The 27,125-nt window shown below is 30.6% G+C and overlaps 2 protein-coding genes across 2 annotated transcripts; both read right to left on the bottom strand.

The window, feature by feature from the left end:
• Positions 1-16,819: 16,819 nt before the first annotated feature.
• Positions 16,820-18,081, bottom strand: LOC133317018 (F-box/kelch-repeat protein At3g23880-like). Its single transcript, XM_061518810.1, has 2 exons — positions 17,004-18,081; positions 16,820-16,908 (listed from the first exon to the last, which is right to left on the bottom strand). The coding sequence occupies exons 1-2, from the start codon at positions 18,079-18,081 to the stop codon at positions 16,820-16,822; spliced, it is 1,167 nt and encodes a 388-aa protein (XP_061374794.1).
• A 6,752-nt stretch (positions 18,082-24,833) lies between these two features.
• On the bottom strand, positions 24,834-25,754 carry LOC133317019 (uncharacterized mitochondrial protein AtMg00810-like). The gene has a single exon (XM_061518811.1). It carries the CDS (start codon positions 25,752-25,754, stop codon positions 24,834-24,836), a length of 921 nt encoding a protein of 306 aa, XP_061374795.1.
• Between the last annotated feature and the right edge of the window lie 1,371 nt (positions 25,755-27,125).

Here is a 27,125-nt window from a genome sequence, read left to right on the forward strand (position 1 = left end):
TGTGACGCCGTTAGGGTTTGGAAGCGAACTACTTGGGTTAAACTTAAACATGAGAGAGTGTAAAACGTAAATTATTGGATGATATTTAAAAATTTCTGTAAATTCAAAAAATAATAAAAAATTCAAACTTATTATTAATAATGATAATTTGATTGTTGATTTTTTTTCCTTTTCATAAAAAAGTTCAATCTACGAAAAAAATCAATAATTATATTATTATTATTATCATTATTATTATTTTTGAAATTGCTTGGATTTTGAAATATGATTCTATTCATATATATGTTCATATTTCAAAAGCCTTCAAATTTAAATGGGATAGCCTTCAAATTCAAACTTATTATTAATAACGTGGTACGTACAGGGTCTGCCTTGACTCTTTTTACTTATTTTGTCAATACTCAACAAAACAACTTATTGGAAATTGGAATCACTGTTACCTATCAATACTCAATAAAAGAGAAAAGAAAAAACAAATTCACTTTACCTGTTAAATTCCTGTTTTGAACTTTTAGCATAATGTCAGTCAATTCTCTGAGACACCCGGCATGCATTTTTCTTATCTTGAAATTCTTTGGAATTTCACTTTTCACAGTGCTACGCAGAAGAGGGAGGTCGAGGACCTTTTCGAACCAAGAATCTTTTGGCTTACTACTAATAAAGTAATTGAAGCGTAAAAGTGCTTCACCAGCAACCTCATTGATCAAATATCTTGATACATTCAACATACTGAATACCACACGAGAATATGCAATCCTCTCGTCCAGCCAGATCCAGAAGGCTACAACTTTCAATCTCTCCTCTGGTTCTATTGGTGGAACTTTTTTTTTTAAACCCTACTGAGGGAGCATTCACAAGCCTCTTATAAAGCTTTTTGTCTAAGTCGTGAAACTCAAAATAATCCTCTTCACATTCAGAATTCATCAAATCTGTTGAGAAGTCAAAAGTCACAACCATTGGAATCATGCATTTCCTTACATATGCTGGGAGACATCTTTGGTATTTGGGATTGGAGTTATGATTCTTTAAAAGTAAAACATTTTAAATAAAAATTTTAAGGTGTGAATAAAGAAAACAGAAAAAAGTTTACAGAAACATTCATAATATTGAAAAAGGGATTAGGATTATGATGAACAAATGCAATGGGTATAATGACAATGTGAATAACCCTTCTCACAGTATAATGGGTATTCAAGAATTGAACACACATTATTATTAATTTCTTTAGGTAAATCCGAGTAAAAGAAAATGAAAAAATAAAAGGAAAGAAAGAAGAATCAAGATTGCACCTGGCTGTGAGAGTACGTGACAGTAGGATTGGTATTTTCAACTGTTCAATAAGAAGCTGAGTTCGTTATATAGTAATCATTGAAGACTCTTCGACGGTTGGTTAGTTAGTATTGAAGCGAAACAAGCAGTTAACTATGATTGATCTCAATTGGAAATAAGGATTCTGATTCAATTGAGATCAATCACGATTAATTGAGATCAATCACGATTTGGTAATTATTTGTCCAATGATGGATATCTTTGGAATCCTAATTCTTGGGTTGATTGCTTTTAATTTGATTATTCTTTTTTTTTTTCATTTCAGTTTAAATTTACAATCATATTCAAACCCCCTATTTTAGTTTCCGTTTTTCTTTAATTTCCGTTTCTCTTTATTTTCTCTTTTTATTTTGTTTCCATTTTTATTTGGTTTAATTATTTTAATTTTGAATTAATTTTGATTTTAATTATTTTTATTTTGATTTTAATTATTTTCATTTTCATTATTTTCATTTTCATTTCAATTTGATTTTGATTTCAATTTGATTTTAATGTGAATTACGATAAAAACATCCAAAGACATCTGAAAGTATCTTTCTCCACTCTAAGCCACCTACATGTGAAAATTCCACAACCAAGAAAGTGGGTAAAAGAAAATGAAAAAATAAAAGGAAAGAAAGAAGAATCAAGATTGCACCTGGCTGTGAGAGTACGTGACAGTAGGATTGGTATTTTCAACTGTTCAATAAGAAGCTGAGTTCGTTATATAGTAATCATTGAAGACTCTTCGACGGTTGGTTAGTTAGTATTGAAGCGAAACAAGCAGTTAACTATGATTGATCTCAATTGGAAATAAGGATTCTGATTCAATTGAGATAAATCACGATTAATTGAGATCAATCACGATTTGGTAATTATTTGTCCAATGATGGATATCTTTGGAATCCTAATTCTTGGGTTGATTGCTTTTAATTTGATTATTCTTTTTTTTTCATTTTCGTTTAAATTTACAATCATATTCAAACCCCCTATTTTAGTTTCTGTTTTTCTTTAATTTACGTTTCTCCTTATTTTCTCTTTTTATTTAGTTTCCATTTTTATTTGGTTTAATTATTTTAATTTTGATTTGATTTTGATTTTAATTATTTTTATTTTGATTTTAATTATTTTTATTTTCATTATTTTCATTTTCATTTCAATTTGATTTTGATTTCAATTTGATTTTAATGTGAATTACGATAAAAACATCCAAAGACATCTGAAAGTATCTTTCTCCACTCTAAGCCACCTACATGTGAAAATTCCACAACCAAGAAAGTGGGTAAAAGAAAATGAAAAAATAAAAGGAAAGAAAGAAGAATCAAGATTGCACCTGGCTGTGAGAGTACGTGACAGTAGGATTGGTATTTTCAACTGTTCAATAAGAAGCTGAGTTCGTTATATAGTAATCATTGAAGACTCTTCGACGGTTGGTTAGTTAGTATTGAAGCGAAACAAGCAGTTAACTATGATTGATCTCAATTGGAAATAAGGATTCTGATTCAATTGAGATCAATCACGATTAATTGAGATCAATCACGATTTGGTAATTATTTGTCCAATGATGGATATCTTTGGAATCCTAATTCTTGGGTTGATTGCTTTTAATTTGATTATTCTTTTTTTTTTCATTTCTGTTTAAATTTACAATCATATTCAAACCCCCTATTTTAGTTTCCGTTTTTCTTTAATTTCCGTTTCTCCTTATTTTCTCTTTTTATTTAGTTTCCATTTTTATTTGGTTTAATTATTTTAATTTTTATTTGATTTTGATTTTAATTATTTTTATTTTTATTTTGATTTTAATTATTTTTATTTTGATTTTAATTATTTTCATTTTCATTATTTTCATTTTCATTTCAATTTGATTTTGATTTCAATTTGATTTTAATGTGAATTACGATAAAAACATCCAAAGACATCTGAAAGTATCTTTCTCCACTCTAAGCCACCTACATGTGAAAATTCCACAACCAAGAAAGTGGGTAAAAGAAAATGAAAAAATAAAAGGAAAGAAAGAAGAATCAAGATTGCACCTGGCTGTGAGAGTACGTGACAGTAGGATTGGTATTTTCAACTGTTCAATAAGAAGCTGAGTTCGTTATATAGTAATCATTGAAGACTCTTCGACGGTTGGTTAGTTAGTATTGAAGCGAAACAAGCAGTTAACTATGATTGATCTCAATTGGAAATAAGGATTCCGATTCAATTGAGATCAATCACGATTTGGTAATTATTTTCCAATAATGGATATCTTTGGAATCCTAATTCTTGGGTTGATTGCTTTTAATTTGATTTTTTTTTTCATTTCAGTTTAAATTTACAATCATATTCAAACCCCCTATTTATAGATGGTTGATAAATTTAACTAAATTATTAAAATTAAAAATGTGTTGTTATGTGGCTATGTATTTTGAGCTAACAGACTATTTTCTGAGTGAATGTTTGTCTGATTGCTTGAGGGCAAGCAATTGCTTAAGTTTGGGGTATTTTGTTAGCACTAAATTATTTATATAATTATTGTATTATTTTATATTATTTTAAATCTCTTTGGGTTGACAATTACAGGAAAATGGGCTCAAAGAATGTGAAATATGGCCCAATTCAAAATAAGGAAGTAACCAAGCCCAAGTTAATTTATTTTTGCTGATAATTGTAATTATTCAAAAAAAATTAGGTACTTTTTGGAAGCAGCCACGTGGATCAATTTCATGGAAGTGAGAACATATTTTCACCATTGGATAAGTCAGAAGATGGACGGCTACTAAAAGAGATGATTTTTCTGTTTTAGTTAATTTTTGTGGGTTGTAAAAAATAGATACAGATTTTTAGACCAGAATATAGATTTAGAATTTTTCAATCTTCGTAATTCTTGGTTTTTAGAAGACTCTGAGTGTTGTTAGATTTTGTGAGAAAAACTAAATGCGTTGCTCTTCAAGATTCCATAATTTCAAAGCATCGACAACGCTGCGGAAGGAATAATCAAGGGTGCATGCAAAGTGAAGTTCAAAGATCCTAGCCCTAGTTTAGGAATCGATACTTTGGTTTGTACAATTTACTTTGATCTTTAATTCTGAATGCATGTTTCTTTTTCTGATATATCTCTGATATATCTCTGAGTGTTCTTTTTTCTTTTTCTGGGTATTCAAAATGATTGGGTGAAATTTCTTGATGTGCATTGTTATTGTTTCTTTCATCCTCATTCGTTTGATACTTTTATTTTTTAACTCAAGAACTCCATGGGAATGGGACTTGAGTATTTTAACAAAAGGAAATTGGGAAATGGACTTTTGTTAAGTGTTAAATGAACCCTTTTGGTTAGAAATAATCGAAGGTGTTTTCTGATATAAATTTCTATAAAGATTCAAGAAGCTTTGGGAAAAGTCCTTCTTGAACCTTATTGTTGAACCTGGAAAGCTTCAGCTAAACTTACCCTAGTAACTCAGAAACTGAGATAAAGATGCTATAACAATGTACGATTTTGCAGTAATGCAAATAATTTTTGTTACCCATGATTTGAGATATACCCAGAAGCCCTTAATCTTGATAAATCAATTCTTTATTTTTTAGATCAGTTTTAATAATTGATAAATGCTATAAAAAACCAATTGAGTTTCAATTCAAGAATCCTTAATTCAGAAAAATACAAAGAAAAATACTTCAACCTGTTCCCTGAGAACGATAACTCTATCTTCGAAAAATTACTACCAACAAAATGGCGCCATTGCCGGGGAACGGTGTTTGCTTTTATTTTTTTTTCTTTTTGTGATTCTGTTTTAGAATACTTGAATTTTTTTTTCTTTTTCACATATTTTTCTTGTTATCTGCTAACTCAAATTTCAAGTTCATGATACATTCTTGCATAATTCAATTCTAATTACAGTAACCAACAGTATTACATATAGGGGTGATAATAAGGCCAAGGGCCCATCAGGGGCCTTAGGCCCGGCTCGTTTTGGCCTGGCCCGACCCGTCTTTTTTTATTATTTGGCCCAAAATTATACTCATGCAAAAGCCTTTTTATTTAAAAGGCCTCAGGCTTCCATAGCCTAGCCCGGCCTTGAAGCCTTGGAGGCTGGCCCGTATACATTAAATTTATTTATTTTTTATATTTTTATATTAATCATTTCAACATCCTTTTCTCAGTTTTCTATCTCTGCTCTATCTTTTCTCCCCGATCTAAGTCATCGTCCCACCAACAGGTAAATGAAGCCATGTTCATCATCTATTTTTATTTAAAAGGTTCTGTTGTTATTTTAATTTTTTAATATTAATATGTTTTTTTATTATAAAAGAAACAACTATTATTTTCTTACAAAAAATACATATCAGTGCATGATTAATGGGCTAAATACTGCTGCAAATTGGAAGGTAAGGATTTTATTTTTAATAAATAAACAAGCCACAGGTTTAAGACAGGTTTTTTTTTTTTTTTTGTAAACGAACCAGGCCACAGGCTAATATTATATTCGTAACAGGTAACAGGCTAAGGCCAGTCTGACACGTTTAAATACAGGCTTGGCTCGTTAAGATCAAAGCTCGGCTCGGCTCGGCCTGTTAACACCCCTAATTACATACATTTGTTGCTGAATTCTTGAAGATGGCAGAATCGAACAATGAATCTGTTAATGGAGAGAACAACAATGGCAATTTATTAGCACTCATTACGTAAATTAATGATGTAACATGTTTAATTTGAAAAACAAGAGGGGGCATTTTATTATTATGTTTATTGGGATTAATTAATTTTTTGGGTCTAAAAAAGAACAAAAAATGCAGCAATTATACCATTACACGTTCTGCATTGGTAATTGCAGCAACGATATCACTATACGTTCTGCATTTATTAAATTATTTTTTGAAAAAAGATTTTTTAATATTCATTTTCTAAAATAATCAGTATATGGATAGTTTCTGAGAAGTGATTAGTTGTTATCTAAGTGACGTGGCATTTAGCTTTTCTATGACAAGCGCACCATCTTCGATGCAAATATAATTAAACCCTCCAATATTCTATAAATTTTCAAATTGGTGTGTTATTCTTCTCACTCTTTAGAGAATCTCGAAAACCAAGCTCTATAATTAAACATTAATTCTTCACAAAAAAATTGGCGGTGGGGACGTGATTTTCATTGGCAAGATGAGCGGTGACTTATTGTTTGATAGGTGTGAAGTGAAAAGAATTTGAAGTTGGTATAGATGGAAAAATAATTTAACATCTTTTAGTATGAGACAACTGTATTAAATTGCCACTATTTTCTACAAGGGATTGTTAACCCTCATTTTAAAAAACATTGAATAATTTTTTTCATATTTATTGAAAAACCAAAAGACCTAAAGAAAAGAGTTCAGCATTAATTAGTGGCAGACATGTGCATTAATATCTCACTTCTTTTTTATTAATTAAACGAAAAAATATTTAAAATTATAAAAATATACTTTAAAATAAAGTAAATTAAAATCTGAAATAAAAATAATGATACAAAAAGGAAAAAAAATTCGTACAAGAAACTTTTTAAAAAGTACTTAAGATAAATATTTTAAATGTATATATATATATATATATATATAGTACATTATTTTTTAATTCTATTATCATGTTGAATTTTAAATTTTAAAATAAATATATATAATATATATATATATATATATATATATATATATATATATATATATATATATATATGTATATAATATAAATTAAAAGAGAAAAAAATTATTTTTTAAAAGTACGTATAATTAATTCTATTATCATGTTGAATTTTAAATTTTAAAATTAAATATTGTAACATCCCAAGAGCTGGCAAGGGCAGGGAGTGATCGCCGGTGCGAAAGGGCATGGACAATGAGCGGCTCATGCCAAATCTTGCAGCTTGGGGGTTCATGAATGAATCGAATCAACACTCGAAAGAGAGGGATTCCAGCGACTGTGCTGGTATGGGAACAAGATGCATCTACTTTTCGGTAGCCCGGATCGGAAGAACTCCACAATTAAGCGTGCTAGACTTGGAGCAATTCGGGGATGAGTGACCTCCTGGGATGTTTTCCCGGGAAGTGTGCGAGTGAAGACAAAGCACACTGAAAAGCCTCGTGTTAGTGTGTGGGGACAGTCATTGATTCTTGCAAGTTGTCAGGCGTTACAAGTGGTATCAGAGCAGGGCCTCTCTTCCAGTACGGTGTGGTTCGAGGACGAACCAGGCGGAAGCTGGTGGGCATGTAACATCCCAAGAGCTGGCAAAGGCAGGGAGTGATCGCCGGTGCGAAAGGGCACGGACAATGAGCGGCTCATGCCAAATCTTGCAACTTGGGGGTTCATGAATGAATCGAATCAACACTCGAAAGAGAGGGATTCCAGCGACTGTGCTGGTATGGGAACAAGATGCATCTACTTTTCGGTAGCCCGGATCGGAAGAACTCCACAATTAAGCGTGCTTGACTTGGAGCAATTCTGGGATGGGTGACCTCCTGGGAAGTTTTCCCGGGAAGTGTGCGAGTGAGGACAAAGCACACTGAAAAGTCTCGTGTTAGTGTGTGGGGACAGTCATTGATTCTTGCAAGTTGTCAGGCGTTACAAATATATTAGAAAGAAATCAAATTTTCATTCTTTTGAGAATGATTAACACAGAGTGTAATTAACAGAATTTTCTATGTCGTGAATGATTACCTAGAAGTTGTTACTTAGAGAATGTGTACAGACCTCTATGCATGTTTTCCTTTATTTTTTGCATAGAAAATTGTTAAGCCTATTAATTTATTATTATGTCTATTGGGAGGGAAAATATTTAATACTTAAAATTTAAGCTTTCTAAATTTGAATTTTGAACTTGGGAGGTGGAAAAAGATTCAGCACTTAATATTGCTCACTACTTTTTGCGTAGGAAATTATTAAGCATATTAATGATAGTTATTATTATGTTTGTTGGGCTTAATTATTATACGTATTAGAATTATTTATAAAAATGGAAAAAAGATATGTATAAAATAAATTTAATTTTAATAAAAAATTATTAATTAAACGAAAAAAATATTTAAAATTATAAAAATATACTTTAAAATAAAGTAAATTAAAATCTTAACTTAAAATAATGATACAAAAAGGAAAAAAAAATTCGTACAAGAAACTTTTTAGAAAATACTTAAGATAAATATTTTAAATGTATATATATATATACATATAATATAAATTAAAGAGAAAAAAATTATTTTTTACAAGTATGTATAATTAATTCTATTATCATGTTGAATTTTAAATTTAAATATTAAATATATTAGAAAGAAATCAAACTTTCATTCTTTTGATGTAAGAGTGTAATTAACACAATTTCCTATGTCGTGAATGATTACCTAGAAGCTATTACTTGGAGAATGTGTACAGACCTCTATGCATGTTTCCCTTTATTTTTTGCATAAAAAATTGTTAAGCCTATTAATTTATTATTATGTCTATTGGGAGGGAAAATATTTAATACTTAAAATTTAAACTTTCTAAATTTGAATTTTGAACTTGGGAGGTGAGAAAAGATTCAGCATTTTATATTGCCCACTACTTTCAGCGTGAGAAATTATTAAGCATATTAATGATAGTTATTATTATGTTTATTGGGCTTAATTATTATACCTATTAGAAATATTTATAAAACTGGAAAAAAGATATGTATGAAATAAATTTAATTTTAATAAAGAATTATTAATTAAACGAAAAAAATATTTAAAATTAAAAAATATACTTTAAAATAAAGTAAATTAAAATCTTGACTTAAAATAATGACGCAAAAAGGAAAAAAAATTCGTACAATAAATTTTTTAGGAAATACTTAAGAAAAATATTTTAAATGTATATATATATATGTGTGTGTGTGTGTATGTATATAATATAAATTAAAAGAGAAAAAAATTATTTTTTAAAATATGTATAATTAATTCTATTATCATGTTGAATTTTAAATTTTAAAATTAAATATATTAGAAAGAAATCAAACTTTAATTCTTTTGATCAAAGAGTGTAATTAACACAATTTCCTATGTCGTGAATGATTACCTACAAGCTATTACTTGGAGAATGTGTACAGACCTCTATGCATGTTTCCCTTTATTTTTTGCATAAAAAATTGTTAAGCCTATTAATTTATTATTATGTCTATTGGGAGGGAAAATGTTTAATATTTAAAATTTAAACTTTCTAAATTTAAATTTTGAACTTGGGAGGTGGGAAAAGATTCAGCATTTAATATTGCCCACTACTTCTATGCATGTTTCCCATTACTTTTAGTATGAAAAATTATTAAATCTATTAATAATCTTTATTATTATTTCTATTGGGTGAGAAAATATTTAATATTTCAAATTCAAACTTTTTAAATTTGAATTTTTAACTTGATAGGTGGAAAAAGAATTCCGCATTAATGTTTCTATAGTGAATATATATATATATAGTAAAATTAAATTTAATATGTTAAATTATAGATTAAACAAAAATTATTTAAAATTTATAAAAATATATGTATAGTTGATAAAAAATAATTTAAATGAAAAAAATTAGAAATGACATATTTATACCTTAAATAAAGTAAAATTTTACTAAATCGAAATACAAAAAGAGAAAAATATTTCCTCACAAGTATTTTTTTAACATAAACGTTTTAAATATATATGTATAACCAATATTAAAAAGTATAAAAATTATAAATTAAAAGAGAAAACATTAAAAATTTTCAAAAATATGTCTAATTAATACAAAATTATTGGATTATATTAAATGCAATTCAATTCAATTCCCCAAACATTCGATTTAGTAGAATACTTTTTGTATCAACTCATGTTTGTTCATCATATTTGTGTTACAAATATAAAAAAAAATATGCACAATGAAAATAAAAGAATTTAAACAAAAAAATGACATTTATCATTCTGTAAAAAAATAAAATAATTTAATCACTATAACAATACGATTTTTAATTTAATATATAAGAAAGAAATTAAGATTTCATTCTTTTGATGTAAGAGTAAAAAAAAACACAATTTCTTATATTGTAAATGAAAACTAGAAATTATTACTTGGAGAATGTGCACATCCCTCGATGCATTTTTTTCACTACTTTCTGTATGGAAAATTATTAAATCTATTAATAATATTAATTATTAAGTTTTTGGGTGGAAAATTATTTAACATTTAAAATTTTAATTTTTTAAATTTAAATTTTGAATTTGATAAGTGAAAAAAGAGTTCAGCATTTAATGTTTCTGTAATGGAAAAAAGGTATATGTATATATATATATATATATATATATATATATATATATATATATATATATGAATTTTGAATTTTAATATAAAATTATAGATTAAACAAAAAATATAAGGATGCTGATAGTTAAAGGTTGCATACTGAGCTTGTCACGGAGGGTCTGCCTGCCCCACCCGCCAACACGTTTTTATAATTAAATTAAAATTCTATTTTTATTTTTTTATAATTAAATTCCTAATTCAGATTTCAATTTTTGTAAATACAAATTTTAAAAATTTCAAATAATAACCACACAAATCCTTGCAAAAAATAATTATTTATTATTATTTTGTAAATCTAATTGTAATAAATGAAAGTTCATTTCTGAGATAAAATATAAAAACCTAGACGCAACTATAAGAGCCTTTTTTGTGGATAAATATAAAAACCTATTACATCCTAATAGTTAGAGGTGGCAAACTGGGCTCGGCCCGCAGTGCCGGCCCACCAACACATTTTTATAATTAAATTGAAATTTCATCCTTCTTCTTTTATAATTAAATTCCTAATTTTTTTTTGATTTTTGTAAATACAAATTTGTAAAATTTCAAATACAAATGACACAATTCCTTGCAAAAAATAATTATTTATTATTATTTTTTAAATATGATTGTAATAAATGAAAGTTCATCTCTGAGATAAAATATAAAGACCTAAATGTGACAATAAGAACCTTTTTTGTGGATAAATATAAAAATCTATTGCGTGCTGATAGTTAGAAGTGGCAAACTGGGTTCGGCCCACAGGGCCGGCCCACCAATATTTTTTTATAACTAAATTAAAATTTCATCATTCTTCTTTTACAGTTAATTCTTAAATCTGATTTTAATTTTTGTAAATACAAATTTGTAAAATTCAAAATGCTATTGACATAAATTCTTTCAAAAAAATAATTATTTACATAAAATGCTGATAGTTAAATGTTGCAAACTGGGCTTGGCCCAGAGGGCCTGCCCGCCCCGCCTGCCAACACGTTTTAATAATTAAATTAAAATTTCACTATTCTTTTTTTAAAATTAAATTCCTAATTCAGATTTCAATTTTTGTAAATACTAATTTATAAAATTTCAAATACTAACGACACAAATTCTTGCAAAAAAAAATTATTTATTATTATTTTATAAATCTAATTGTAATAAATGAAAGTTCATCTCTAAGATAAAATATAAAAACCTAGACGCAACTATAAGAGCTTTTTTTTTAGGATGAATATAAAAATCTATTACATGCTAATAGTTAGAGGTGGCAAATTGGGCTCGGCCCGGAGGGCCGGCCCACCAAAATATTTTTATAATTAAATTCAAATTTCACTATTCTTTTTTTATAATTAAAATTTCACTATTCTTTTTTTCCCGTGCATCGCACGAGTTATACTTAACTTTGAAGGAGTTTTTTATGTAGGGTGTTGATTTGGAATATTATTCAAGAAAACTTAACGTTCTTAATGAAAAATCCATGTTATTTAAGGTCAACGTAAAAAAAAACAATTTGGAGTCATATAATGAGCCAAGATATCATGTTTCAAGTGTTTCAAGTAGCGAAGCTATTGTCACCTTATTCTTTAAGTCTTTGGTGGACCTGAATTTATGTTGTTGTTTTTTAAAAATTTATCATCGTGGGTTCTTTATATTTTACAAGTTTTTAGCATGTGTATTGATTTGATGTTGTTTAGACACATTTGTTCCAGTGTAAGCAAAAAATATGACTCATACATGACCATTTGATTAATTTGCTTTCAAATCCCTTTCAGACAATATTTTTTGGGTTCTACAAAAAAATAACCCATTTTGTTTTGCTGAGACTATTACTTCTGGGTGTTAACATATTAGCGTAATTTATTTAATGAGCATTTGCATTTTGTATCGTAGGCATAAATATGATGGTAGAAGAGGATGTTCCTGTAATCCATAAACATAGAAAATCACATGCTTGGTATGTGTTGAACTCATCCCTCCAATGATTGCTACAGAATGATACTGAATTAATAGCGTTTTCTTATTATAGGTACAAGCTGGTCTTTTAATTCCATATTTGCTTAGTCTGTTTGTTACCTTGATTTTATTAGTGGTTGTTATAGTTAGCAATAAGTTGTATGCATTTTTCTCTTTTTAGCCATCCTCATTTTAACATAGTCAACTATGGCGTATTTATTTTTTTCATAACTCATCGAGTAGATAATTATATTTGATTTGCATAATATTGATCACTCTGGATAATAGATTTGTATTTTTTTCCACCTGAAATATAAAACAAGATAGCAACATGAGTTTTTGTAAGTATAAGGTTTGCAGTGCGATTAACCAACCACGGCGGACGACAAATATTTGTTCTTTTTCCCCCGGGCATCGCACGGGTAATTCACTAGTAAGACAGAAGAAGGGACCTAGAAAACATGAGATAAAGACTCCTTCACGTCCTTACAAAATGAAATCTAAACATACCTCATCGTGTCAAAAAAAATAAAAATAAAAACACACAAGAGAGGGATTCGCACGAACGAAGAGAATGAAAACAATGAAGGGTAAGTAAGGGAGTGAATAAGAGTGAAAGGAAAAACCCTAGCCGCAATAGGAGAGAGAAAAGAGAAATAGGCAGAACAACATTCCATTCCAACGTTCCTTCTTATAGACGCAAGCAGCGAGAAAAGAAAAGCAGTCACAGAATAAATGAGCTGTCTGCCACCCAAAACTTTCCAAATCTCTTCCCACCATCTATAGTTTAAATTCAAAATTTGAAATCATTTCAAAATTCGAATTTTAAATCAGCTGAGCAATTCCAAAAAGCAATTAAAAGGGCTGAGTAATTCCAATGTGGGACATTCAATGACTTGTCTGCCACTACAATTGTTTTTTTTTTTAATTTAAAAAGGATTTTTTGATTTTTAAAAGAAATACTTTTTCCAATTTACCAAAGAAGGAAAGTTTTGAGCTGCCATGTAGTGTGAACAAAATCCTCAAAATTAAGCCGGGAGTGACACATCAGCTGAGTTTCCAATATTTGGGTTACCTTTATATATATATAGATTGGGATTGTTGAAGACTTGAAGTGCAGTAAGTAGAGCCATTGGTCTCACTTGCTCCTCAGCTTGAGTTTCCCTTCTTTCTCTTTTTTATCCTTTTTCTAATTCGATTTGAATGCGGAACTGGAAGAGATTCTTTAATGGTTGCCGTGTTCGAAGATTTCACTTGTGTTTTTTTATTTTTTATTTATTTTTTACAACTTCTAATTCGATCTGGCATGTTTGCCAGATTTATTTATATTGTGGGCATTTAGCATCATCATGATTTTGAAGATTATAAGGATTGAATGTTGAAAAAGTATAGGAGCCTGATTTCAGCCACCCTTTAAATCCATGAGTCTATGCAAACTTCCTGTCCTTCCTGCATGAGGGCATGGAAAAGTATAGGAGGGACAGATTCCAAAAAGACCAATATCAAAGTTGAAAAAATTGAATCTGATCTCTGTAGAATTGTTGTACTTGTGACATTGATAAGCAGCAAAATTGAAAATGAGATGTATGTTCACACAGTTCTGAGATGCCTTGGAGAACAACATATTTATACAGGTAAGTATATACATATACTTTGGATTGGTTGTTATCTTATATGTAAGGCTACTTAGTCTAATTTGTTTGTGATCAATCTTCTTTTCTCTAGCAGAAAATGAAACCGCAGAAGTCAATCAACAAATGAAGACTAATAAAGGTGCTTAAATGTTACAATATTAATTATGTTTCCAAATATGCAGATTGTTGAGTGCTCTTCTCTTCTTTGACCATCAACGCCTTTATGTTGAATTAGGTATGTGGATTCTGATTGGAGCAACCATAGGGGTTATAGTGATAATAGTTATCACTGTATACATATTTTTTCATAAATACTTCAGATCTGCCCCACCAAAAAACGAAGGTAAGACTTTCAAACTCATATTAGATAGCATCATACTTAAAGGGTATTATGCTTATGCAATCCTTTTTTCACAGTAACATTTGGAGACATTTTAAAGAAAACTGCTTGTCCAAGAGTTTCTATCAAGGAAGTGTATGCTGCCACTAACCATCTGAATGAAATGAATATCATTGGGGAAGGAAGTGCAGGTGAGATTCTTTTTCTCTCTTTGTTGAAAGCTGGTGATGAGAAATTTTGGTTTAATATATTAATTAAAATTTTATCATCAATTGTATAATCTATACATAAATATTCAAATAGTTTCTATGGTTTTCAATAACTTAAGCTACAGGCATTAGATAAGTGTTCTAGAGGTAAAAACTTGGCTCTTCTCCTTACCAAAACAATTGAAGACATCCACTTTTGTTTAAATTGTCAAAGCTTGACAATTCTGTACACATAAAGTGATCTTATATCTGGACTTCTCTTTTAGGTAAGGTCTATAAAGGCACAATGACAAGTAATCAGCATGTTGCAGTAAAGCACATAATCAATGATGACGGAAATATGGATACTTTTGTGAGAGAAGTTACAAGTTTATCTCATGTTAGACACCCAAATCTTGTTGCTTTGTTGGGTTACTGTGTTGAGGGAGATGAATGTTTTCTTGTCAATGAATTATGTCCCAGTGGGAGTCTCTCAAAGTCTCTTACTTAGGTAAGGGCAGCAGAAAGTAGCAGAATGAGGACGTAGTAGCTTGATTACGTATGGATCCATAAACTTGAGTTTATATATTTGAGAATGTATTATAATAACCTAGCTCGTGCCTTGGATACATTCTGTTTATTATAGTTTAGTTTTCTTGTAGATTGCAATATGAAAATATGACCTCCACAAAATGCATGAATTTTTGTAGTGTACATGGAAAAGTAAATGGCAATCGGCCAACTTTAGGGAGAATAAATACTCAGCTCTATGATTTTGCTCAATTAATTTGATACAACAAGATAACATCTTACAACTCAAATTAGTCTTGGTAATATACAATTAATAAGAATTACGGTCGGCTGAATAAGCGAACTGAACCGTATTAAAAAAAAAAAAAAAAACCAATCTTGAGAATCAACATAATTTTATAGACGAGTTAAAAAATTGAACCTAATCAAAATAACCCTTTTAAACTAATTTGTATATCCAAATTGGTTCTAAATGTGTTATTTGAATTGAATCGATTTAAACCAACTTGATTCAATTTAGAAAAAAATCGATTTAGATCATATCTACCCTTAAATTGAGAATGTTAATATCCTGAATATAATATATATATATATATATATATATATATATATATATATATATATATATATATATATATATTAAATTTAGAGTAACTATAGCAATTGTTATCATGCTTCTTCCTCATCATTTAGCAAACTTCAATATAACTAAATATAAAAAAGTACATATTTAATTGTGTTGTTGTAAAACAGAAAAACATCAAATGACAAAAAGAAAAGAAAAAAGAGAAAAAGATAAGATGTTAGATATTTAAACTATGACTAAAAGAATAAAACATAATCTTAGATTTGGTATGGGGTTTTGGTCACATGCAATGTTGTCAAACTCGAGTTTCTACGTAGAAACGGAAAGGGTTGATAGAAACATAAAACGTAGAAACGACACGAAACGTAAAGTTTCTACTTTCTACCTCTTAAGGTCAAGATACAAAATTATATATATGCATGTAAAAAAAATCACATAATGAATATGTATGTTGAGCTACTTATCTATCTAAAAAGGAAAATTATTTTTCATAACCAAGTATCAAAATTATAAAGAGTGAAAATTAACAAGTAATGGATAACCAATCTGTTCTAATTGCTTTATACACTCTGTGGATTTTGGATCATCGCTCATCAGGATATAATTCCACTTCTTTCAAAGCACACAATGATCCAAAAACATAAAGTGATTCTCATTGCATAACTTATAATAGAATTCAGCTTTATTAGACATAATTATAAAAAACATATATCCAAACAAAAAGATATTAAGATACTGTGAATATGATTTGGGAAAAACGAAAAATTAGGTTTTTATTTTTATTTTTTTGTAAATCTTTTTTTTTAATTAAATTTTTAGTTTTAAGTAAAAACGGTAAAAACGTAATTTTTTACCGTTTGTACGTTTTTACACGGCGTTTCTACCAGTTTTTACCAAGGACAATTTTTACTTAAGTTTTAACACGCACCACTCTAGTAAAAACGTAAAAAACGTAAGTTTTTACGTTTTTACACTAGTTTTTTTGACAACAATGGTCACATGAAACTTGTTCAGCTCCTATAAATGATGACCACCATCTATCAATATCTGCCATTTGAAGATCCAACCTCGGCCTTCGGGATGATCATCCATCGTCATGTCCCCAACTGCATATCAGTACAAACAACAAAGAATAATCACAATCTTAATTAATCAACCAAATGAATACAGAACTACAATAAAGAAAGCATTGGTAAAGTACACGGATTATAGGGATAGCTTTCTTTGTCAAGAAAAATCAAGCTGCATGTGAAGTCAGAAGCACATAAACGATTGAATGTACTTTCGACCCCAAGATTCCTCATCTGTTGGCTCTTCATGAGATCATAGGCATGCAAATGCAATGAATCTTTTTCTCCATATGAAAAACGTGGAAGCACTAAAACTTCAGAGCTTGTGTCCTGTCCTAATACTTGTTTAATAATATTTCCCTCTGATAAATGAACACTCTGAATATTAATCCATGACTCTCTCTTCATCCATATATTACAACTACCATCTCTAAGGTACTCTATAAGCGAGAGGCAACCGTCGATCACAGTAATATCCAAATCCAAATGTCTCTGGGACATAGCCGACAACACTTGTGGAAGCTCCATCTTGCTGAACTTCTCCTCCACCATATGGAAGATGAGTATGTAGTAAATGTCTTCTGAATCGTAGCCAAGCCAATGCACACTCTCCTTAAAAAACAATTGTTTCTCCTCGTCCATCCAATTATTATAAAAAGGTTCCACGAATGAAGCATCAATGACACTCCAAACACCTTTGTTGAGGGAATACAACTCCACCACGAGAGGATCGTCATTGGGACCAGGGTAACAAATATATATCACCTTGAAATCATTATTCTTGGAATCAAATCCAAATCCAAACCTAAACCGAAATCGTCGGGAAGGGTTATCCAGCATTTGGGTGGTTGGGAGTTGCAACATTCTTCGTGTCAGAGGATTCACGATGATGACCCCGTCACGATCATAGGATGTAGCGAAGCAAACGAGGCCGTTGAGAGCCCCCACAAAACGGTATGTACTCAGGATACGAGGAAGCGAAAACCAGCATTCGATATTTGGGGAGCATATAGAATAGTGTTCAAGTGAGTGATGGACAAGGAAGAGAGAAGTGGAGGAGAGGGAGCATTGTTGGTAAGAGGATACGAAGCGGTGGCTTTTTATCAAAAGGTTCCATGATTTGCACACTGCCATACACTTTCCAATGCTTTTGGGCGGAAGGCGATGAAGGATTTTCTCCAGTATATCTTCGTGAACATAATCAGACATTGTGACGCCGTTAGGGTTTGGAAGCGAACTACTTGGGTTAAACTTAAACATGAGAGAGTGTAAAACGTAAATTATTGGATGATATTTAAAAATTTCTGTAAATTCAAAAAATAATAAAAAATTCAAACTTATTATTAATAATGATAATTTGATTGTTGATTTTTTTCCCTTTTCATAAAAAAGTTCAATCTACGAAAAAAATCAATAATTATATTATTATTATTATCATTATTATTATTTTTGAAATTGCTTGGATTTTGAAATATGATTCTATTCATATATATGTTCATATTTCAAAAGCCTTCAAATTTAAATGGGATAGCCTTCAAATTCAAACTTATTATTAATAACGTGGTACGTACAGGGTCTGCCTTGACTCTTTTTACTTATTTTGATAAGAACGTTGCAAATCTGGAATAATAGCAACTAACAGGATGATAAAATTAAATGAGATAACTTTACTGAGGAAGCTAAAATAGAAAAAATAATCAGTACCTTAAAGTTAGGCTCCACTAACAACTAATGGCCTAATCTTTAGCAACTCAAATAACAAGATAAAATAACATAACGGTAAAATAATAAAATCATAACAGTAGCAACGTTTCTTCTAGTAGCCATCATTATAGGAGGATTTTGTGGTTGTAACATAATGATAATTTGATTGTTGATTTTTTTCCCTTTTCCTAAAAATATTCAATCTACGAAAAAAATCAATAATTATATTATTATTATTATTTTTGAAATTGCTTGGCTTTTGAAATATCATTCTATTCATATATATATATATATATATATATATATTGATATTTCAAAAGCCTTCAAATTTAAAAATATCAATTTTTTTTATTTGACTAATGATGTTTTCCTTTTCTGTCCAAAAAATCCAATCCACACAATTTGTTTAGTGAATGAGGAAAAAAATCAATAATAATTGCTTGGATTTTGAAATATGATTCTATTCATATGTTCATATTTCAAAAGCCTTCAAATTTAAAAATGTCAAATTTTTTATTAGCAATGATGATTTGAGTCTGACTAATGATGTTTTTACTTTTCTGTCCAAAAAGTTCAATCAACACAATTTGTTTATTGAATGAGGAAAAAAATCAATAGTAATAATAAAATGATTATAGATAATATTTTCAAATCCTTAAAAATTCAAAAATATTAATTTTTTTAATAATAATAATAATATTAATAGGATTATTAATTTTCTTTCTTTCTTTATTATCAATGATACAATGTTATTTTATTAATAAGTGGACCTTGGCCAGATTGGAAAGGCCCACAAAACTAGCTAAAAGTCTACAAAACTATTTTTTTTTTTTTTGATATCAAATCTACAAAACTAATTAGGTTAGATGAGATGAGATTGTGTAAATTATTGGCTGAATGATGACATTAACTTTTTTTCAAAAACAAATTTATTAATTTTTTTTCAAATTATTTACTAATTTTTTTTACAGAATAATATTTCTGCAGTTAATGCACATAAGTTATCCGCATTTACTCCCAAAACGATGTCGTTTTGGGATTGAAAAATTAAATAATTATAAAGACTATAATAACCCTGAAATAAATTAAAATTACAAAAACACTATGATTTTTGCCCCAAAACGATGTCGTATTAGGCTTACTGCAATTAACTTATCTACAGTAACTTCAGAAAAAGAGAACTTTTTTTTTATCCGATAACCTAGAGTAAATGTCAAAAGTGTATTAAATTCTTTAAATTAACAAAATTGATATTAAATTAACATTGTATTATTATATTTATTAGGTTAAATAATATTTCAAATTGTAAATAACTATTTATTTGATGTAAGATTTTAAGGTTTTAAAAATTAAAAAACGTTAAACTTATTATTTAAAAGAATAATTTGATTATTGATTTTTCTGCTTTTTATCCAAAAATTTCAATTCTCTCGTATCTTATGATTATTTTTAAATTCGTAAGAATTTTGAAATATGAATCTTATTTATACGATGACATTTCAAATTCTCTACAAATTCAAAAGTATTAAATTTATCGTTAACATAAGCCTTCTTTATTTTTCCAAGGATCAAAAAGTGTTCTCGTTCCCCAAATTTTCACGCCCCCTCTTCGTCTTCGACAATTAGGTTCTTCGTTGTTTATGCGTTGCGTGGCTGCATGTGTTGAAAGAATGTCGTTTATGATGAATCTATACTGATAGCAAAGAGATATCTCATGACAAGAACGTCAATAAGGGAAAAGTGTCCGAAACATTAAAGGGAAAAAAGTTATCGATGTTACTTTAGACAACTTTGTCTAATGTTCATCGAAACGACGTCGTTTTGGGTTGAAAAATTAAAAAATTATAATGATAAAAACTATTATAACCCTGAAATAAATTAAAATTACAAAAACACCATGATTTCCGTCCCAAAACGACGTCATTTCGATGAACATTAGATAAAGTTATCTAAAGTAACTTTAGAAAAAACAAACCCAACATTAAATGACACAAGTTGTGTCATTTTATAGACACAAATAGATGCGAGTTTTATTAACAAATAAATAAATAAAAATAAAATTGTGAGTCTCACATCTATATATTTATGAAATGACACAATTTGTGCCGTTTAAATTAAAATGATACACATTTTTTCCATTCAATAATCATATAAATAAGGTTTCATACTGTTATGGACTACTTAGGTGGTTCTCACTTCTTATCCCCACCACACAACCGGGTCAATGGCTGATGACATGCCAAATACATAAGCTCTGATCTTCGTACTGCCTTGCAAGTTTTGGGTCTCTATGTGCATAAAACACTAAGGGGGTGTATTGGATTGAGATTTCAAAGGATTTAATGGATTGTTTTTGGATAAGAAAATCCGTTGGTATTCGATTAGGATTTTAATAGATTGAAAAAAGTCATGTGGTATTCGATTAAGATTTTAAAGGATTATTTTAAAATCCGTCCAAATTCATTGGTATTCAATCAGGATTTGAAACAATGGAATCACAATCTCGTGGTATTCAAAAATTCAACAATTTTAATGAATTTTCTATGGCTTTAATGTTTCTAAAGTGAATGTAGATAAGTTATCTACATTCGCTCCCAAAACGACTTCGTTTTGGGTTGAAAAATTAAAAAATTATAATGAAAAAGATGATTATAACCCTGAAATAAATTATAATTACAAAAATACCTTGATTTTTGCCTCAAAACGACGTCGTTTTGGGCTCAATGTCGATAAGTTATCTACATTGACCGTAGAAAAAGCGAACCCATTTTCTATTGGTGTGGATTTCGTGAGACTTTTTAGTGAAAAATATAAATAGGATGCCTCTCTCACAATCTCACCCCAACCCCTAGGATTTCTTGAGATTCTTCCATTGCAGTGTTTTCTTCTTTCTTTGGCAGATTGACTGCTCGAAATTGGGTTCCGCCATGAGAGCTTCGTCAAAACTAAAAAAAAGCATATTTTCAACACAAAATAACCCAGAAACAACAAACCAACGAGATTTTAATATAATCTATTTCAAAAATAACATATTTTTGAGAAATTTTGGAAGTTTAAAAATTGATTTTTCAAGCTATGGGTCATGATTTTTCTTGGCACAAAAAACGTGTTATTTTTGTATTAAAAACAACATAAAACAGTGAAAAAATAACGGAAAAACTAAAACCCTCAAACCAATTTTCGTTTTACATCAATGAAACAATATCAATTTAAAGAAAGATTGAAACTTTCATAATATGAACCCTATATTTTGTAACAATACATTCATGAAAGAAATTCCTTCACTATAGGAAACGATTTCAAACAATTTTTGTGTCAATAGATAACTAAAAACTTATTTCTCAAAAGCCTCAAAGCAATTTAAGGTTTCAATGTATCGATTGAAAAAAATTTGAGAAATTTTTTAAACTTTCATGTAATTAGTTGAGATATATAGTCCCATATTAGTTGTATGTGCAACTAATGTGAAGTTTATAAGGCCTTGGGCATTCCCACCCTTTGAGCTAGCTTTTGGGGTGGTGTATCCCAAGGTTCTTTACATGGTATCAGAGCCTCGCCGCTCCCCACTTTCTCTTGTGGAATTTCTTAGCACAGGTAGGCTGGGCCTGTTGCATCATCCACTCTTCAAGCCCAATGGCTCTCGTGTGAGGGGGCGTGTTGAGATATATAGTCTCACATTGGTTGTATGTGCGACTAATTTGGAGTTTATAAAGTTTTGGGCACTCCCACCCTTTGAGCTAGCTTTTGGGGTGGTGTATCCCAAGGTTCTTTACATGGTACCAGAGGTTCTTTACATGGTATCAGAGCCTTGCCGCCCCCCACTTTCTCTTGTGGCATTTCTTAGCACAGGTAGGCTGGCCTGTTGCATTGTCCACTCTTCAAGCCCAATGGGCTCTCGTGTGAGGGGGCGTGTTGAAATATATAGTCTCACATTGGTTGTATGTGCGACTAATGTGGAGTTAATAAAGTCTTGGGCACTCCCACCCTTTGAGCTAGCCTTTGGGGTGGTGTATCCCAAGGTTCTTTACATGGTATCAGAGTCTCGCCGCCCCCCACTTTCTCTTGTGGCGTTTCTTAGCACAGGTAGGCTGGGCCTGTTGCATTGTCCACTCTTCAAGCCAAATGGGCTCTCGTGTGAGGGGGCGTGTTGAGATATATAGTCCCACATTGGTTGTATGTGCAACTAATGTGGAGTTTATAAGGCTTTGGGCACTCCCACCCTTTGAGCTAGCTTTTGGGATGGTGTATCCCAAGGTTATTTACATGGTATCAGAGCCTTGTGTCCCAGGTAGGTGGGCCTGTGCATTGTCCACCCTTCTAGCCCAGTGGGCTCTTGTGTGAGGGGGCGTGTTGAGATACATAAAATCATTAATGTAGCCTCACCCAACAGCTTAAGTTTTTGGGTTGAATTGGTTCTTTACACCTTCACTATAGGAAACGATTTCAAACAATTTTTGTGTCAATAGATAACTAAAAGCTTATTTCTCAAAAGCCTCAAAGCAATTTAAGGTTTCAATGTATCGATTGAAAAAAAATTGAGAAATTTTTTAAACTTTCATGTAATTAAACCCAAATTTTCAGAATCAAAATTTTCTTAAAATATTCAATGAAAATATGCATATGATATATGGTTAGAAAATTCCAAAAGCCCCAAGGTTTTCAAGATCAATTGCAAAAAATTCCAAACGAAATTTTATCATGAACTTTAGGTTCTATATGCAAATTTAGAATTATTTTTATAATTAAAAAAATTTGGGTCTTATAATCATATATGCATAACTTTGATACCAAATAAAGAAGATAATTTTCAACCCATTAGATATGTGAAAAGTTGTTGTTTAGTAATTTTGAACGTTTGTTATAAATTATATTATGTTTTACCGATTGAGAAAATTATTTAGGTTTTACTTTTTTTATTAATTTTATTGCATTTCTTTGTTATTTTTTTTATGGGGAAGATTATACTTACAACCTATTTTTATTTACAATCATATCTTAACCGTTTATTTTCGTCAATCAATGGTTATTATTTTCGCAAATCAAACTCATTAATTAATATTTAATTTGCAATGAAGGATAACCGCTGATTGACGAAAATTAACGGTTAAGATATGGTTGTAAAATGTTATAAACAAAAATAGGTTATATTGTATTGACTCTTGTAATTTTGAATGTTTGGTAAAAATTCATATGGTTTTTTAAAATCTTATAAATTCATATTGTCCTTTCAAATCTTATAAATTCTATTAAAATTCAATCTTATGAAATCTTGATTGTAAAAAAAGTCTTCTAAAAAAGTCTTTAAAGTCTTTCCAATTCTAAATAGTCTTTTAAAACCTATAAGATTTTTTAGCTCAAAAAAGTCTTTTAAAATCCTAATCTAATACACCCCTAAGCTAAGTATTTTCTTTTTCTTTTTCCTCATCTTAAACTCAACTTCAACTTCATTGTAAATTTCTAGTTTAATTCATTTTTGTTTTTTTGTTCTTTCTCTTAAAATTATGAGAACCCGCTATCAATTTCCCTCAAAAGACTCAAAAGGTTGATCGAGAAAAATTGCACGGGTTCCTGATATATTATATTGTTTTCACGTCCTCCTTTTCTTTCATCGGTCCTCGTTAATCAAGAATTAAGAAAGTGGTAGGTCATAGTAGGCGCTAGTCACTTCTACGTCTCGTATCCAAAAGTCTGGTAAACCTGCAACCCCGCCCTTAGTTTTTGCTTAATAATGTTAGTTGGGCAAATTCCATATAAATATAATGTGATTGTAATTTTTGTTACATGATATGCATATGCTCTACTTGTATTTATTTTAATTGGATGGGTATGGTTAGATTCAAATGCAACAAACCTGTTGAGATATATAGACTCCATTGTTTGACATGGTATCAGAACTTGAGTGACTATAAGGTCAGAAGTTCGATCCTCGCTACGAGAGAATGTACATCAATTCTTATGCTATACGTTATTATGAGGTGTTGGTTTTAACGCAGATTACAAGATAAAGGAATAATCATCTTTTTCATTAATTGTCACTGTTTACAAAAGAAATCTATATATATACAGAAGATGGAATGGAATAACCGTAAGCAGAAAACACACCTCATACCCGTGAAAAGGGGGCCAGAATAACAAACTCTAACAAACCTCAGGTATTCTAGAAGCAGCTAAAAACTAATTGAATAAGAATAAAAATAATACCAACAACTATTCAGACCATAAAACAGAATTAAAACTATTTATTATAATACTCCCTTTCAAGATGGAGCATGAATATTGAGGATTCCCATCTTGCTTAGTAAGGTCATAAACTGATTTGGATGCAAGGCTTTGGTAAGTAAGTCAACCAATTGAGATTGTGAAGATACATGTAAGGCCTTCACATCTCCTTTCAAGATTTTTTCTCTAACCAAATGACAGTCAATCTCAATATGTTTTGTTCTCTCATGGAAAAGAGAATTTTCAGCAATATGAAGAGCTGCCTCATTATCACAGAAGATCAATGCTGGTCCTTGATGTATAAACCCAAAATCTGACAGAATAGCACGTAGCCAAACTAATTCACAGGTGACATTGGCCATTGCTCTATACTCAGCTTCTGCTGAGGATCTGGAAATTGTTGGTTGTTTCTTTGATTTCCAACTAATGAGCGAATTTCCCAAGAAAACACAGAAACCAATCACAGATCGTCTGGTGTCTATGCAAGATGCCCAATCCGAATCTGAAAAGGCTTTAAGTTTCAGATCACCAGAACTAGAATAGAAGAGTCCTTGACCAATGGTTCCTTTAATATAGTGGAGCAATCTGTATGCTGCATGCAGGTGAGGAATCCGAGGTTGAGCTAGAAACTGACTTAGTTTATTTACAGCATAGGAAAGGTCAGGCCTGGTGATGGTTAGATATAATAATCTACCAATTAGTCTTCTGTAAACTATTGGATCTTCAACAAGGTCTCCTTTCTCTTGTGAAAGTTTCAAATTGGTTTCCATGGGTGTTGATTTGGGTTTACAACCAGTCTGTCCTGCATCAGAAAGAATTTGCAAGGCATAGTTGCGTTGGCAAATACTGATCCCTTTAGTTGATCTAGCAACTTCGATTCCAAGGAAGTATTTCAAGTCACCAAGATCTTTGAGCTTGAAATGACTATTCAGAAGAGTTTTCAAGACTTGAACTTGCATATTATCATTGCTAGCTATCTCAATGTCATCAACATAAACTAGAAGAGCAAGGAAAAACTCACCTTGTGTCTTGATAAATAAGGATGAATCAACCTTTGATTACTGAAAACCATTCTCGGTTAGAACACTGGAAAATTTCAAGAACCATTGTCTTGATGCTTGTTTGAGGCCATATAAAGATTTGTGTAGCTTGCAAACAATATTTGAATGTATAGACTCCCCTTCATGGTGATATCCAGGTGGAGGAAGCATATAAACTTCCTCGGTGAGGTCACCATGCAAAAAAGCATTATTGACATCCAACTGAGTAAGAGACCAGCCCTTAATAGCAGATAAAGCCAGAAGGAAACGGACAGAAGTAATCTTGGCCACGGGGGAGAAGGTATCAAAATAGTCGATCCCTTCTTGTTGGGTAAAACCTTGAGCAACCAATCTGGCTTTGTATCTCTCTAAAGAACCATCTGCATTAAGCTTGACTTTGTAGATCCATTTACTACCAATTGGGCGTTTGCCATGAGGGAGAGGAACCAGAGACCAAGTCTTATTTGCTTCCAAAGCAGATATCTCTAACTGCGTAGCAGTGCGCCAGGAAGGAATTTTATTTGCCTCATGAAAGGAAGAAGGTTTAGGGTGCAAAGTGACTGAATTAATAAAACCAGCATAAGAGGGAGACAACTGAGATGCTGATATAACATAATGGAGAGGATAATTGATGGAAGATGCTACTGAGGAACAGAGGTAGTCTTTGAGGTAAGTAGGAGGATGTACAATACGAGTAGAGGTCTTCAAAGGAAGAGGAGGAGAATTATGAGTAGGCAATACTGTATCAGAAAAAATATCAGTGGAAGGAGATGGTGGTAGGTGGGTAAAAGGGAATTCTGTCTCATGGAAAATGACATCACGAGATATAAAAACTCTGTTGGTTGACAGATCAAGTACCTTGTAGGCCTTGTATCCAAGAGGATATCCAAGAAAAACCACTGGGATGGCTCTGGAAGAGAACTTATGGCGATCACGAGGCAAGGTGGAAGCATAACACAAGCATCCAAAAGTGCGCAGGTGATCATACAGAGGAGGTTTTCCCATTAAGACCTCAAAAGGAGATTTATTTTCCAGCAAAGAAGTTGGTAACCTGTTGATCAAATAAGAGGCTGTGAGTACACAATCAGTCCAGTAAGGAAGAGGAACATTTGATTGAAAAAACAGTGATCGAGCCACATTAAGCAAATGCTGATGCTTCCTCTCAACCACAGCATTTTGTTGGGGACGATCCACACAAGCATGTTGGTGAACAATACCATTTCCCTTGAAGAAGTCAGTAAAATTGAATTCATGGGCATTATCTGATCGGACAGATTTAATATGAGCATT

This window comes from Gastrolobium bilobum, unplaced genomic scaffold (genome assembly GCF_033153095.1).
Source record: "Gastrolobium bilobum isolate Gb01-03AN ecotype WA unplaced genomic scaffold, APGP_CSIRO_Gbil_v1 utg195292, whole genome shotgun sequence".
NCBI classification, from domain to species: Eukaryota; Viridiplantae; Streptophyta; class Magnoliopsida; order Fabales; family Fabaceae; genus Gastrolobium; species Gastrolobium bilobum.

What these genes read in the sequence shown, in the direction of transcription:
- LOC133317019 (XM_061518811.1), bottom strand. Translation starts at nt 25,754, where the DNA reads ATGCAAGTTCAAGTCTTGAAAACTCTTCTGAATAGTCATTTCAAGCTC.
- LOC133317018 (XM_061518810.1), bottom strand. Translation starts at nt 18,081, where the DNA reads ATGTCTGATTATGTTCACGAAGATATACTGGAGAAAATCCTTCATCGC. An exon ending in AAGCTATCCCTATAATCCGT is followed by an intron (nt 16,909 to 17,003) that starts GTACTTTACCAA and finishes ACTGATATGCAG; the next exon opens with TTGGGGACATGACGATGGAT.